This window comes from Trypanosoma cruzi, genomic scaffold, assembly GCF_000209065.1.
Source record: "Trypanosoma cruzi strain CL Brener 1047053516653 genomic scaffold, whole genome shotgun sequence".
Classification (NCBI taxonomy): Eukaryota; Euglenozoa; class Kinetoplastea; order Trypanosomatida; family Trypanosomatidae; genus Trypanosoma; species Trypanosoma cruzi.
In genome coordinates, this window is record NW_001849527.1 from 53595 (window position 1) to 66433 (window position 12839).

General features: G+C 53.0%; 3 protein-coding genes, 3 non-coding genes and 2 pseudogenes across 6 annotated transcripts, besides 18 other annotated features; 1 reads left to right on the top strand and 7 right to left on the bottom strand.

The window, feature by feature from the left end:
* Window positions 1–2135: a sequence feature (heterozygous, Esmeraldo-like haplotype).
* Window positions 24–55: a microsatellite.
* Window positions 407–433: a sequence feature (AT_rich).
* Window positions 1187–1261, bottom strand: Tc00.1047053506599.3. The gene has a single exon. It is a non-coding gene; the product is annotated as a tRNA-Ala (tRNA).
* Window positions 1327–1398, bottom strand: Tc00.1047053506599.6. Its single transcript has one exon. It is a non-coding gene; the product is annotated as a tRNA-Arg (tRNA).
* Window positions 1505–1577, top strand: Tc00.1047053506599.9. Its single transcript has one exon. It is a non-coding gene; the product is annotated as a tRNA-Phe (tRNA).
* Window positions 2136–2365: a sequence feature (areas merged during assembly that could not be assigned to a particular haplotype. This can correspond to areas where the two haplotypes were merged or to regions with more than two copies in the genome that were merged during assembly.).
* Window positions 2366–2791: a sequence feature (areas not merged during assembly with more than two copies in the genome that could not be assigned to a particular haplotype).
* On the bottom strand, window positions 2431–2847 carry Tc00.1047053506599.10 (elongation factor 1-gamma (EF-1-gamma), putative; the record flags this gene model as incomplete). Its single annotated transcript, XM_815539.1, has 1 exon — window positions 2431–2847. The coding sequence occupies one exon, from the start codon at window positions 2845–2847 to the stop codon at window positions 2431–2433; it is 417 nt and encodes a 138-aa protein (XP_820632.1).
* Window positions 2792–2914: a sequence feature (haploid, Esmeraldo-like haplotype).
* Window positions 2915–3765: a sequence feature (heterozygous, Esmeraldo-like haplotype).
* On the bottom strand, window positions 3400–4161 carry Tc00.1047053506599.30 (annotated as a pseudogene).
* Window positions 3766–3811: a sequence feature (areas not merged during assembly with more than two copies in the genome that could not be assigned to a particular haplotype).
* Window positions 3812–4684: a sequence feature (haploid, Esmeraldo-like haplotype).
* Window positions 4685–12839: part of a sequence feature (areas not merged during assembly with more than two copies in the genome that could not be assigned to a particular haplotype) that runs on past the window's edge.
* Window positions 5344–5387: a microsatellite.
* Tc00.1047053506599.35 lies at window positions 5727–7250 on the bottom strand (annotated as a pseudogene).
* Window positions 7742–8416, bottom strand: Tc00.1047053506599.40 (uncharacterized protein; the record flags this gene model as incomplete). The annotated part of the gene is made up of 1 exon (XM_815540.1): window positions 7742–8416. One exon carries the CDS (start codon window positions 8414–8416, stop codon window positions 7742–7744), a length of 675 nt encoding a protein of 224 aa, XP_820633.1.
* Window positions 9192–9222: a microsatellite.
* Window positions 9253–9339: a sequence feature (A-rich).
* Tc00.1047053506599.50 (mucin-associated surface protein (MASP), putative) lies at window positions 9693–10847 on the bottom strand (the record flags this gene model as incomplete). Its single annotated transcript, XM_815541.1, has 1 exon — window positions 9693–10847. The coding sequence occupies one exon, from the start codon at window positions 10845–10847 to the stop codon at window positions 9693–9695; it is 1155 nt and encodes a 384-aa protein (XP_820634.1).
* Window positions 10033–10071: a microsatellite.
* Window positions 10076–10120: a sequence feature (CT-rich).
* Window positions 10121–10308: a microsatellite.
* Window positions 10313–10420: a sequence feature (CT-rich).
* Window positions 10421–10674: a microsatellite.

Genomic DNA, 12839 nt, shown 5'->3' on the forward strand with positions numbered 1-12839 from the left:
TTTTTTTTTTTTTTCCCTTTTTTCCCCCCCCCCCCCCCCCCCCCCCCCCCTTCCCTCTCTGTTTCTCTCTCTCTCTTTAGGTGTTTTTGGTGTTGTGATATGTACAGTGAGCACTGCTTTCAGTGCCTGCAGTTACTTTTAGTGGAGGGTTCAGCATTGCTGAATAAAGAAGGGTTCTCATCAATCATCACGAATTTCTCAGGCACAGACGTTCCATGCGGAATTTAGGGGGAGCGGCGACAAACCGCGACGATGCCGTCACGTAAGTGCATGCATGCATTAGTTGGCGTCTCAAAGACCCCAACAGATGCCAAGCCAGGGAAATTTGGAGAATAGAGAAGGGACATCTCTGTGCGTGTTTGGGGAAATATTCGCATCTACAAAAGGTTTAAACCAAAGCCAACTGTAAATAATAAAAATAATAATAATAAAAGAAAAGGCAAAAAGAATATGCATATAGGATACCCGTGCATACATTGATCGATTGAGATGAATTGTTTGTGGAAATGCCACAAACACACACACACACAAGTTTTTCCCACACAAAGCGCAACGCCATCGCAGGCCAACGCATCATCTTTCTTATCCGTATATCGGATACTGTCTCTTTATAGGCCCGAATCAGAAGTCAAAAGCAAAAAAAATTGCAACATCCACCTCCCCACGGTGCAGCACGCGGGTAAGACGTGAACCCCACACACTTTGGCCATACCCGGCGCTCGGCATCTATTTACCTTATGGTTTTGCCGAAAGTAATTCAACCGAAAATGATAATAATAATAAGCTCGCCCCCAAAATGCAAGCTATAGAAGGAATGTGGCCTCACCAAGGTCGTCACCGTTGTTCTCGTTATTTATGCATTCTGCCTTTGGTGCCCCCATTCCGCTCACGTTTTCTTTCACCACAGAGAAAAGAGTAAACGCAATGCCTGTCCCAGATCGGAAAAAAAAAAAAAAAAGAAACCCTGAATTCACGCCGAGGATTCGGCATGGGCGATCTTCCTGGAGATGTTTAGTGCGACTACGCTTTTAATTCACAGACATGGCCACTTTTTCCTAGGAACCAACACATATAATATGTATCTATATATATTCTTTTTTTCCACGAGAAGTTCTGAACGCTCGTCACCAAACGTTTTCAAGAGGATAAAATCGAAAATTTCGGAATTTCCAAAAAAAAGGAAAAAAGGTGGACGAGTAGGGGATCGAACCCTAGGCCTTCCGTATGCGAAACGGACGCTCTACCACTGAGCTACACGCCCAACAAACTCCGCATCTTCCAATTCATACCGAGAAAAAACAATGTTTAAAACAATGAGAAAAAAACCAACGCTGACGGGGGTCGAACCCGCAACCTTCGGATCCGGAATCCGACGCGCTTCCATTGCGCCACAACGTCCGCGTGAGGGCAGGCCAATTCAAGAAAAGACAAGAAATAACAGCGAAATTTAAAAAAATTCTTGAACATTTCTTTGCGCACCAAAAAACTTCAAACAAAACACGTAGCCGCGATAGCTCAGTTGGGAGAGCGTCAGACTGAAGATCTGAAGGTCCCTGGTTCGATCCCGGGTCGCGGCATAGTTTTTCCCAAAATTTTTTTTAATTTTTTCATGGACACGAGAATTGAAAAAAAAGGAAAAAACACAGACGAACACGCCAGCAGCACCGATCCTGGGCGATGTTGCCGTTGTTTTCCGCGTGGTTCTGCCACGGTGTCCTCTAGGAAAAGCGACAAAAGCAAAGGAAACCGCAAGCGCCAACAACACACACCGCAAGAAGCAACCAATTTTCGGTAACCTCGCGGATGCGGGGATCTATGCCCTGCAACGGGCCCTGGAAACAGCAATCTCTTGCGAAACCGCGGGGCGTTAGTTGATCAAGGACTGCGAAAAAGCCCAGCAGCCACGCCGGCCGCGACCACGGAACAAGGCGTGCGGGGAGAAAAAAAAGGGCATTTGGCGGACGCTACCGCCACCCGTCGAGGCGCCGATTTCCGCGCCGCAAAGGGCACCACGACGCGAATTTCCCGCAGAATAGTTGGATGGAATGCGGGCTTCTATGTAACGCTGGAGCGCACACGAAAAAAAAAGCATATTTGGAAGGCATCGACCACCGCAAAAGTGTTTACCACCACAAAGCCTTGCAAAAGACATCGCCAGAAACGTACACCGCCATTGGAAGCTGCGTCTCCGTGCCCTGATTATCTGATATCTAACCATCCCGTCGCGGTAAAAGAGCCACTTTTTCGAAAAACGCGGACACAATTCTATGGTAAGCCAAAATAAAACAGCGGTTTTCCCACAGAACGGTTGTTGGCACATGGCCGGACGCATCGACCACCGCCGGGAAAAAACACGTTCTGCTGCGGCGCAGCTGCCACACCATAAAGCCCGTAGGCGCGAGTTACCGCAACGCGCGCCATACAATCGATTCAAGAGAAATAAAAAAAATAAGTGACATAACAAAATAAAGAACCGCACTCGTCACGGAAGGCGTGGTGCACAAACGGTGCGGAGGCAGCGTCCAGCTCCGTTGCCGAAAAGTCGAGCCACATGTCCACCTGGCTGCCCTCCAGCGGCGTGCGGCCGTACAGGAAGCCGCCGCTCCGGTCAAGGCGCGCGATGTGGCGCAGGATGGCGTTGGACTCGAACACACAGCCCTCCTCCGTCTGCAGCACGGGGTAGCGGCCGCACGGGCTGCAGTTGCGGCAGTACTCCGCCGTCTCGTTCTCGCGGCCGTACTCGCACGCCTTCAGCGTCACCGCAACGTTGGCGAGGGCCGCAGCAGCCAGAAGCTTGTGCGTGCGTGCGTTCTCGGGGTTCACACCGCTCCACAGCGTGAGCGACATGGCGTATGTGTGCTTGTGTGTATTTTAATGTGCCGTGTGTTTTTCAGTGCTTACAGTTGCAGAGCAGCTGCACGGCACAAGAGGGGCAAGAGAAGGCAACGGCAAAGAGATACAGATAGCACAAAAGGAGACTACTCATATCGTCACACACACACACACAGCCCGCGAAGTGAGTAAACCCAACCACAAAACAAGTAAAACAATAAAAAAGAAAACGAAGCGTGGGACGACCAGCACACACATTCTCATTGCTCCCGTAAAGCAAAACACACACACAGAGAGAGAGAGAGGTCGCCCACTCAATGCAATAAAAACAAAACAAAAACAGTTACGGTGCTCCGCCCATGCAGCCAGGCAGGACGGCAGCGGTGCGTGTCGTGCAAAAGAGAGCACCAACGGGCCTGCATGGGTGTGCATGCATATATACAATGGGCACATTATGTGTGTGCTTCGTGGGGTGAGGTGAGGGCGAGAGTCCATGCAAGGGGACACACACACAGAAAGAAGGACGAGTGTGTGTGCGGGCGGTGCATAGCTCTCTCTCCCTCACTCTCACACGATCACCACCGCAGCAGCAGCCGCACACGCAACAACAAGAAGCAAACGAGGGGAGGTGGTGTAGAAGACCGCGGTGCTGCCGTCACTGTCGCCAGTCTCGTTTGTCTCAAGTGTTCGGGTGGTGATCGCCGGTGACTTCTCGGAATCTCCCCGAGTGGCCGTCGGTGTGGAAGTGGCGTTACCAGCTGGGCCTGCTTCATGTGTTCTTGCGACGTCGGTCGGTGTATGGCTGCTCCTGTCAGCCAACTCACCACCGCCTGTGGAGGCCGGCGTTTCAGACAGCTGTTCGGTATTGACTGAATCTGTCTGCGGGGGTTTCACAGGCTCTGGTGCAGCACCCGGTGATCCTTGCGCCTGCCCCTGCAAGGCGCTGGTAGCAGAACTTGACGACGGCAATGGCGAGGCCAAAGTGGCGTCTGTGGTTGCGGCTGCAGGCCGGCCACGAGGGGTGACGCCGGAAATCTCAACCGCCGTTTTGTTTACGCATTTCTCAACTTCTGTGTCGTTGTGCGCGGGTAACGTGGCATTTACACTCGTAATGAAAGACATTCGACAAGATACTCGAATCATGTCCAGCACTCCCTCTGCGAGCTTTTCGATAGCCTCAGTCACCTCCTCTGGAGTCATCGTTTACTCCGCATTATCACGATGCGGAGCACTCGATGAAGTCTCCGCCGCATCACACAACCAGGCACCGCACCACAGCACGCAGAGGCCACACACCAGCAGCACACGGCCAGTCATCATCATCGCCATCACTCCTGTCACTTGAGTGCAGCCTTCAGCACAAAATAACACCCCGTCAACGCAGAGTGAAAGGAAAGAAGACATTTCACACAACAACGCGCACCGTAAAAACTGACAGCAGTCCTGCAGAAGCACGCACACCGACCTGCAAACCAGAAGTAAAAAAGCAATACCAAAACAAAAAAAGTAGTTGATTGCCCAACTGGAGTCCCTCCGCAAAACAAAAAAAAAACACCTCAGCAGAATTAACATTTCATACGCCATGCAGCTCAGCAGGTCTGTGTTTTTGTATAAATATTGCCTGCATGAGAAAAAAAAATATCTTGTTTTTCCACCAGCCCACACAAAACACTCTTCGCACTTCATTGCGGCATCCGGCCTGTTCCTCCAATCCTCGTTTCATGTAGTCCGTGGGACGCACTGCAATGAGGCCGGCACCGCGTGTGGGCAACAAACAACAAAACAAGGAGGAGAAGCACGTCACACATGACAATGTACGGCAGCCGAACATTACGTAAATAAAGGGTTCTTATCATTCCAGGAAAACAACAGCAAAAAACAACACTAACAAAAGTAAAAAGCAAGCCCGCAGAAAACGCGGCACATATTCTCCGTGAGAAATCGCAAATCCACACTCCGTGTCTCAGAAGACTGCCACAACTCCACACAGTCCCAAAAGCAGAGGCAGCAGTGGTTTTTCCACACACAAGATGATAATTTCGCTGCTGTCCACCGTCGGCAAGGACATGTCACCTTCGAACAAGATTCCTCTGCTCGCTTAGATCCTCTTGTTTAAAGCAGATGTGCTCTGTGTGGCGCTGCTGCACGCACCGCTGTTTGTCGGCTCCTTGGCGGCGGGGCGGGTGCCCGAGGACCACGGATACTGTCCCATTGCTGCACACATCGGTGGTATTGGGCGTCGTGAGGTCAGGAGTCAAATATTCCTCCGTTCCTACGGAATTATTCGTGCCATCGTGATCCGAGCAACTCTTCGCCGCAAAATCGCAGAATATCGCATTGAAAGCCTCCTCTTCCGTTAGATCTCGACTGTCTTGTTTCTTATCAGTACGACACGCAGTCCAGCTGCTCTCGCCGACTGGGCGCCAGTGCACACTGGGATCTTTGCTTCCACACAACAACTCCGTCTCCACACACGCCACACAATCATCATCATTTTCCGCGTACAAGAGGAGCAGCAGCAGCAGCAGTAGTAGTAGTAGTAGTAGTAGTAGTAGAGTTGCTGAAATCGGTGAGCAGATCTGCGCACAGAGCGGAGAATAGAAGGGCAAAAAGAAAATAGAAAGATGTGCAGCAAAAAGACACACACACATCGTCCCAGTGTCGCTGTTGCGTGCGCGGTAATGATGCGACCTCCCGTGGCAGGTACAACTCGAACACTGCACGCATTGCAAAACGGGATCCACACACGAAACACACACATAACGACATAACAGCCACCAAAAACTAGAAGGAGGAGAGAACCACAACCATCTCCTCCTAGTTGCACAACAAACGGCCCTCCACTTTTTAAGCAATATAGTTTCTGTGGGCTCGCCATCGTTCCGCTGCACGCTCTCAGCGCCCACAGTGGGAGTCAGTACATCGTACAGGTGAAAAACAAAACCTGTCTCACTCCCGTCGGGGAAAAAAAACAAAATTACCATGACGACAACAACAACGGTGCAAGGGTGTCGCATCGGATGATACGATGGCGTTGTTGGCGTCCAGATAAATGACGCGTACCCTCGAAAATACGCGTGGAAGATATGGCACGTAAGACTGCTGAGTTGCGTCCGCAGATAAACGGTATTCGGAGCCAGCCCTCTCTTTCTCGGTGGCAAAAATGGGTCAAGAATGTCGTTAGAGAGGCAACAGTGCAGACGGCAGGGTAGAGCAACGTACCGCACACGGGACCCAAATATTCGACTGCCTTGTCCCTGGAAAAGTACAACCAACTTGGCCAGGGTTGTCTCGCTCTCTGGCGATGGCACATTCAAAAAAAAAACTCACAGTATTGAGGGGACTCGAAAAAGCCCCAACGTGCGTGCTGCGGCTCCACGAGGATGTGCACGGTCTGCATGTGTCCATGCAATTCACAGCCGATAGGCGCATTATAGGGGATACTGCTTGAGTGCGCCAAACGACGGTTACTTGCCTCATGCCACATCACAAGCAGGCCGTCCCTCATCAATTCCCGCAGGATTCGCCTACACTCCTCCAAGGAGTACTGGGGGCATCCGTTGTGCTGCATGCGGAACGCATCATCTTCCACAAAGACTTCATTCACTAAAAGGCCGCGGTTAAACAGCCCGTCCACAATAATCCTCAAAGGACCGCCACCCACCGCGTGCTGAGGTGGAAAACGCACGCGATGAATACGTCTCCGGTAGGTTTCATCGTGAATACACAACCGCTATTCCCTCCGTCACAGCGTCATCATCAACACAGCAACAACGCGCCAGTGCCGGCTCTGTTGGGTACAATGGGAGAGAAAGTCCCATTCTCCAAGCCATGATGTCAACAAGAGAGTCAGACGGCTGCTCTGCCATGGCGATAAAGTGTCCCATCAGGCGCAGCAGAATATCAGAGTCAAGCTGATTGGAAGGCTCGGCTGTCACCCCACCAATGAAAGAAATGCGCGCCACCACGCGATGCTCCGCTGGCAGTCCGCCTCCATATTGTGTTCCCTCAGTAACGGACTCTGCGTCAGCACTCTCGCCACACTGGTAGGTCTGAATTTTTATCCCGCAAGGCACGAGTTGCTGCCACCGCATGCTCCTCCCCTGTTGCCCACCACCCATCGTCATGCGGAAGCAGCAAGTGAGGCAAACCTCGGTTTGCTCCGCCTGAAATTCCCCCGGCATCTGCTCAATTCACCGCCATGGAAAACCGGCGATGTGCAGCGGCAGAGCATTTGATCTTTTCAGCAAACAAATTGGAGAAAAAGGGCTCAAACAAACCCACAAGACTCCCAACAAGAAAAGGTACACACGGCATGACTGACACGACTCAGAGTCATGTTTCTAAAACAATGCGTGGATGACTCTGTCGACGCCACACCCGCACCATATGCCATCAACTCCTCCACGGCAATAATCCTGCAGAGTGCGGAGAGGACGTTTCACGAGCGCATTATTGGCGGAGCCAAACAACTGTACCGTCAGCAGAGGGCAGCGGTCGGCGGGGGAAAGTGAAGGTGGTGGAACTGTTGGGGAGGGTCGATGCGCAGTGTCCCCCACAAATACGAGGCGGGTGAAGTGAAACAAACTCGTCTGAACGTCACCGGCCACCAAGATGCATTGCTCCCTGCTGTAAGTATTGATGAGCTCGAGCCTGGAGCAACTACTCGCAATGCGTGAAAGTGTCTTCCTGCACTGACGCTGCAATTCACATTAGACGGGCAACTTCAGAACAGTCGATCCCCAGCAGTAAAATGCAGGTGGCAGTGACGCTGTGGATTCTCGATTCCCCCGGCAACGGAGGGTGAAGAAGAAAACTGGTCTCCCCAGCTGCGCGGCATCCATCCATTCACTCTGTGCGCTCGGAGTGCCTCGCAGCTGCCTTGAGAGATGCAGCGGACAGACCTCCCTTATTTTCGCCTCGATCCGTCAACTGAGACTTTCGCGGAGGTGTCGGCACACACCGAAGTCTCCCTCGTGCCCACCAAACAAAAGACACACCCGTTGAGCATCATCACGTGCATCGACGGCCATGCAAATAAATATCCACCGCAACGCAAAGTGTTTCTTATTGGACACCAAAAGAAAACTCGAGGCGGCCTGGACAACACAGAGATCAAATCACACGCCAGGCAACGCTGAAATACATGCGAAAGGGCCAACGCGGGACCAGCAGCACAAACACTCGAGAGCTGCTGCGTGAACTCCACGGTAAATGGATCAGCCTCAACGCATGGGGCACTAATTACGGTGGGTGACAGCGCGAAAGCCAACAGTACCGCAAGGCCGGGGATTGTGGAGACGGCATTCAAACCCTCCTGGGATTCGTGTGCAAAGACACGCAAATAATCCGCCCCTCGGTGCAAGTCGTCACCATAATCCTCATCGCTCTCTTTGCCGTCATTCGTATTGTCACACTCGGAGCCGTTGAGGGAAGATGCTGCCATGATGATTGTGACATCACACTGAATGAAACAACACAATGCCTCGAAGGGCGCCGAGTGCAGGCATCCCGTCAGGCAGCGACACGGCGCATTAATAGCAATGTACGAAGCACAGGCAACGAAACAGCTTTCATCCGCCATCGTAATCGCGTCCAGCAGGTTCGCCCTCTTGTTCCTCGGCGCCTCGACCTTCTCCGCAGCACCAACAGCCGCTGCCGTAGACCACGCTGCTGCCGCAATCACTCCCACAGAGAGACAAGGAAGAGTGTGTGGAAGTGTGTGCCGAGAACACAGCGACTGTCATCGCCAAAGGAGACCATCGTTGCACCGTCCGTCACGCGCCAGCACACACCGAGCAAAGCACGCAACCGGCAGTGCAAATACATTCTTGCAAAGCGCTGTGCAACTACTTATGTGTGTGGGTGTCTGTTGGAGAAGCTGAAAAGAGAAGCACAGGGAGGCACATCAACATGGCAGGAGGCACACCTGGATGGCAGCGATACATGCGGTACGGCCTCAACCTCAACAATCACGCACGGTGGCAGCACACACCCATCCACAAAAAAGAAAACAAAAACACGGCGACAGGGTGTGGCTGTGTGTGTGTGGCGCTGCGGATGTCTGCCCGCCCTCGCCGCAAGAAACAAAACAAGAGGGAAAGAAATGTGTGCTCCGCCCCACAGGCCCTCGTCGCACGCCCACACGTCACGGCTCCCTCAGCGCGCCGTTCGTCGCGGCCCCTCCTCATGCGTGCAGCAGGCGAGGCGCACAGGGCCGTCGTCACGAGCGTGTCGGTGGGTGTGCGAGTGGAGCAGTTGGGCGGGAAACACACGGCACCCCTCACAGGAAGAGTGCAGAAGAAACAATTAAAAGAGGGAAGAGTAGAAAAGAAAAAACGTCCATAGTGATTGCCCCCAAAAACGAAAAAAAAAAAAAAGAAAAAAAAAGAGGGATTAGAGATTTAAAACGCACAAATTAATAACAAAAAAAGAGCACCAAAAAAATTATAAAGCAAACAGAAAAAAAATTAAAAAAATTAAAAAAGGAAAAAAACAAAACAAAAAGCCGAACCGTGGGACGACCAGCGCACACACTCTCATTGCTCCCGTAAAGCAAAACACACACACACACAGAGAGAGAGAGAGAGAGGTCGCCCACTCAATGCAATGAAACAAAACAAAAACAGTTACGGTGCTCCGCCCATGCAGCCAGGCAGGACGGCAGCGGTGCGTGTGGTGCAAAAGAGAGCACCAACGGGCCTGCATGGGTGTGCATGCAATATATACAATGGGCACATTATGTGTGTGCCTCGTGGGGTGAGGTGAGGGCGAGAGTCCATGCAAGGGGACACACACACAGAGAGAGTGAGAGAAGGACGAGTGTGTGTGCGGGCGGTGCACGGCTCTCTCCCTCACTCTCACGCGGCCACCACCGCAGCCGCAGCCGCAAACGCAACAAAAAGCAAAAGAGGGGAGGTGGTGTGGGGGACCGCGGTGCTGCCGTCACTGTCGTCCTTAATTGCAGTTGCATTTGTACCATTAGCAGTATTGTCGTTCGCGGCTTCGTCGCCATTTCCTGCGGAATGTTCACGCTGTTGGTGTTGCCGCTTTTCATGCTGTTCTTTTTCTTGTGGTTCAGGTTCTTGTTCTTGTAGAAGCTCTTGTTTTTCTCCAGAATGGTGTACGACTGAATTATCCTGATCATGTATTGCTGTTTTTACTTCCTCTTCTCCGACTGTTGTAACTCGCAGTGATTCCGCTGCTGCTGCCTCTGCTGCTGTTTTTGCTGTTGCTGCTTTTGCTTTTTCTTCTTCTGTTGCTTTTTCTGCTTCTTCTTTTGCTTTTTCTGCTGCTTCTTTTGCTTTTGCTTCTGCTGCTTCTGCAGCTGCAAAAGCAGCTGCTTCTGCCGCCACTGCTTCAGCGGCTGCTGTTTCTGCTGCTTTTTCAGCTGCTGCTGTTGCTTTTGCTGCTTCTGCTGCTGCTTCTGCTGCTTTTGCTGCTGCTGCCTCTGCTGCTGCTTTTGCTGTTGCTGCTTTTGCTTTTTCTTCTTCTGTTGCTTTTTCTGCTTCTTCTTTTGCTTTTTCTGCTGCTGCTTTTGCTTTTTCTGCTGCTGCTTTTGCTTCTTCTGCTGCTGCTTTTGCTTCTTCTGCTGCTTCTGCTACTGCTTCTGCTGCTGTTGCTGCTTCTGCTGCTGCTTTTGCTGCTGTTGCTGCTTCTGCTGCTGCTGTTGCTGCTGTTGCTGCTTCTTGTGTCGCTGCTGCTGCCTTTGCTGCTTCTGCTGCCACCTTTACTGCTTCTGCTGCTGCTGCTTCTGCTGCTGCTTTTGCTACTGTTGCTTTTGCGACCGCTGTTTCTGCTGCTTCTGCTGCTGCCTTTGCGTCAGCTGTTGCTCCTGCTGCTCTTTGTTCTTGTCTTTCCTGCAATCTCGCAACTGGAATAAATAATTCTTTCAGACTGTTGTCGTCCCCACCAGAAACAACAACATCTCCATCAGCAGCAGCTCCAGAAGTACCGCACCACAGCACGCAGAGGGCACACACCAGCAGCACACGGCCAGTCATCATCATCGCCATCACTCCTGTCAGTTGCGTGCAGCCTTCAGCACAAACTAACTCCCCGTCAACGCAGAGCAAAAGGTAAAGGAGAGACAAGTCACACAGCCGCGCACACTGTTCCATCCAGGAATGAGAGTCACGCACAGTAAAAAATAACAGCAACGCACACAAAAATGAGACAGATGGAATCAGTACAATTGCAAATCTCGAACGCCGCCCTGCAAACCAGAAGTTCTACAAAGTAAAAAAGCAAAAATTAAAAAAGAACGCATCCAAGGTTCCTCTGCGCATGCACATACGGCGAGAGCGTTCCGTCGTGTCGGCACCCCTCACGGAGGGTATGCACATACAAAAGAATAGGTGCAGCGCACACGCAGCAACACAAAAGCAAAATAACAATAAAAAAGGTGATCCCCGCACACCATGTGGATTGTTGGTCCACGGGAAGTGCAGCCAATATTCATCATGTAAACAACTTACATTATGTTTACTCTTCTTTGCGTGTTGTGCCGGCAACAGGTGAGTAGCGCAAGGGCCTTCCGCAATAAAGTGTCAATTATTCCGCCGCAAACAGGCCGTTTTGCAGGCTGAGGCAGTCCCAAACAGTCGCAGTCCATATTCCCAACGACGGGGCATTACCACAGTGGATGAAGCGGAGTCTCCCGTGGTCCGTCGGGGATCAGCAGCACGTGGCGTCCGTGATGAGGCGGTGGCGGAAGGGCCTGGTCCATCTCGAATGCCCGCGTTTGTGCTTCCTGCGTGTCTTTCCTGCTGGCGTGCTTGGATCTTTCGGAAGCGAACTGCGCGCGAGGCGCCTGTTAAGAAGACGGTGGAGCCATTGCGGCATGCAAAGTTGAGGCCCTCTCCCACTATCGGAACGTCAGGCCGAGCACTTCCGGCGTGTGCCGTAATATTGCGGACAAACGAGCGCGCTCTGCCGCAGATTGGGCAGGACGACTTCAATCCGCCGCTCGCTGGTCGGAAAGGGGTTGCGGCGCTTACGTCTGGAAGAGGGCACGGCGGAGGCAGTGGCGGGCCGACCTCTTCAGTGAAGAAAGGACGGCGCCACCGACACAGAGGGTTACTTGTGATATGCAGGGCGCGTGCGGGCCTGTCGAAGAGTGGGCAGGTGTCGCATCGCGCCTGTGCGCGGTCCCGCCACTCGGGGCACGATGCCCGTGTTGACACCAGGAACAGAGTCCTCGCCACACCGACAAGCGCCTGTCATGCGGTGTGTGCGCGCCTTCCTTTTCCTCCTGCACTTCCTCTCAGTTCCGTCGCTTCACTGCAGCGAGGAAGCCCACGTGCCAGGCATTGACGCAGTCCTGCGGGAGGGATCGTGCCATGACGGCGTCAGCGTCCGCTGTCACGTTGCGTGGGATTCCGCAGTGTCATGAGGAAAATGTGGAGCCAACAGTGCGACCTCGATCCGCCAGTGAAAGCGGTACGGTGCAACTCTCCTCGGTGACGTCGTCGTGCACCGCCAGCGGGCAAAGGCGGAGCGACTCCATCGCCGAGAGGGAGTCTGTGGCGACAGGAACTCGTGTGGGCGATTTGGGTGCTGCCAGGCGGGGAACTGAAAACTGTCTGTGGCCATGCTCAGTGGCAGGACACTCCGCTCGGCAGGTGCATGCAAGGCTGCCGGCAGCTGCGCGGTGAGGCCCCACAGGGAGCTCCGCTGTCCGGGGAGTCAAGTGGCAGCGCAGCGGATCCAGACGCATGCTCAGCGAGAGACGACGAGCCGTCCGTCCAGCGGCCTGCGTCATACGACCCCAGAGAGGCGCAGGCCGCTTCAACGGCCGATCGTCTGACACCGTCCGGGGCGTCCTTGGCGTGCCGTGGCTGGAAGACGCCCACCCCGTTGCGGCTCACAGCGTCCCGGGCAACAATTCGCTGCTCAGCATGAGGGGCGCAAATGTGGTCTGGGAGATCCCCATGTGGCTGCAGAAGCGTCGCGGTTCCTTGAGGACGGCATCTCCTGGCAGCAGAATGGTCGTCGCCGCCCTCCCA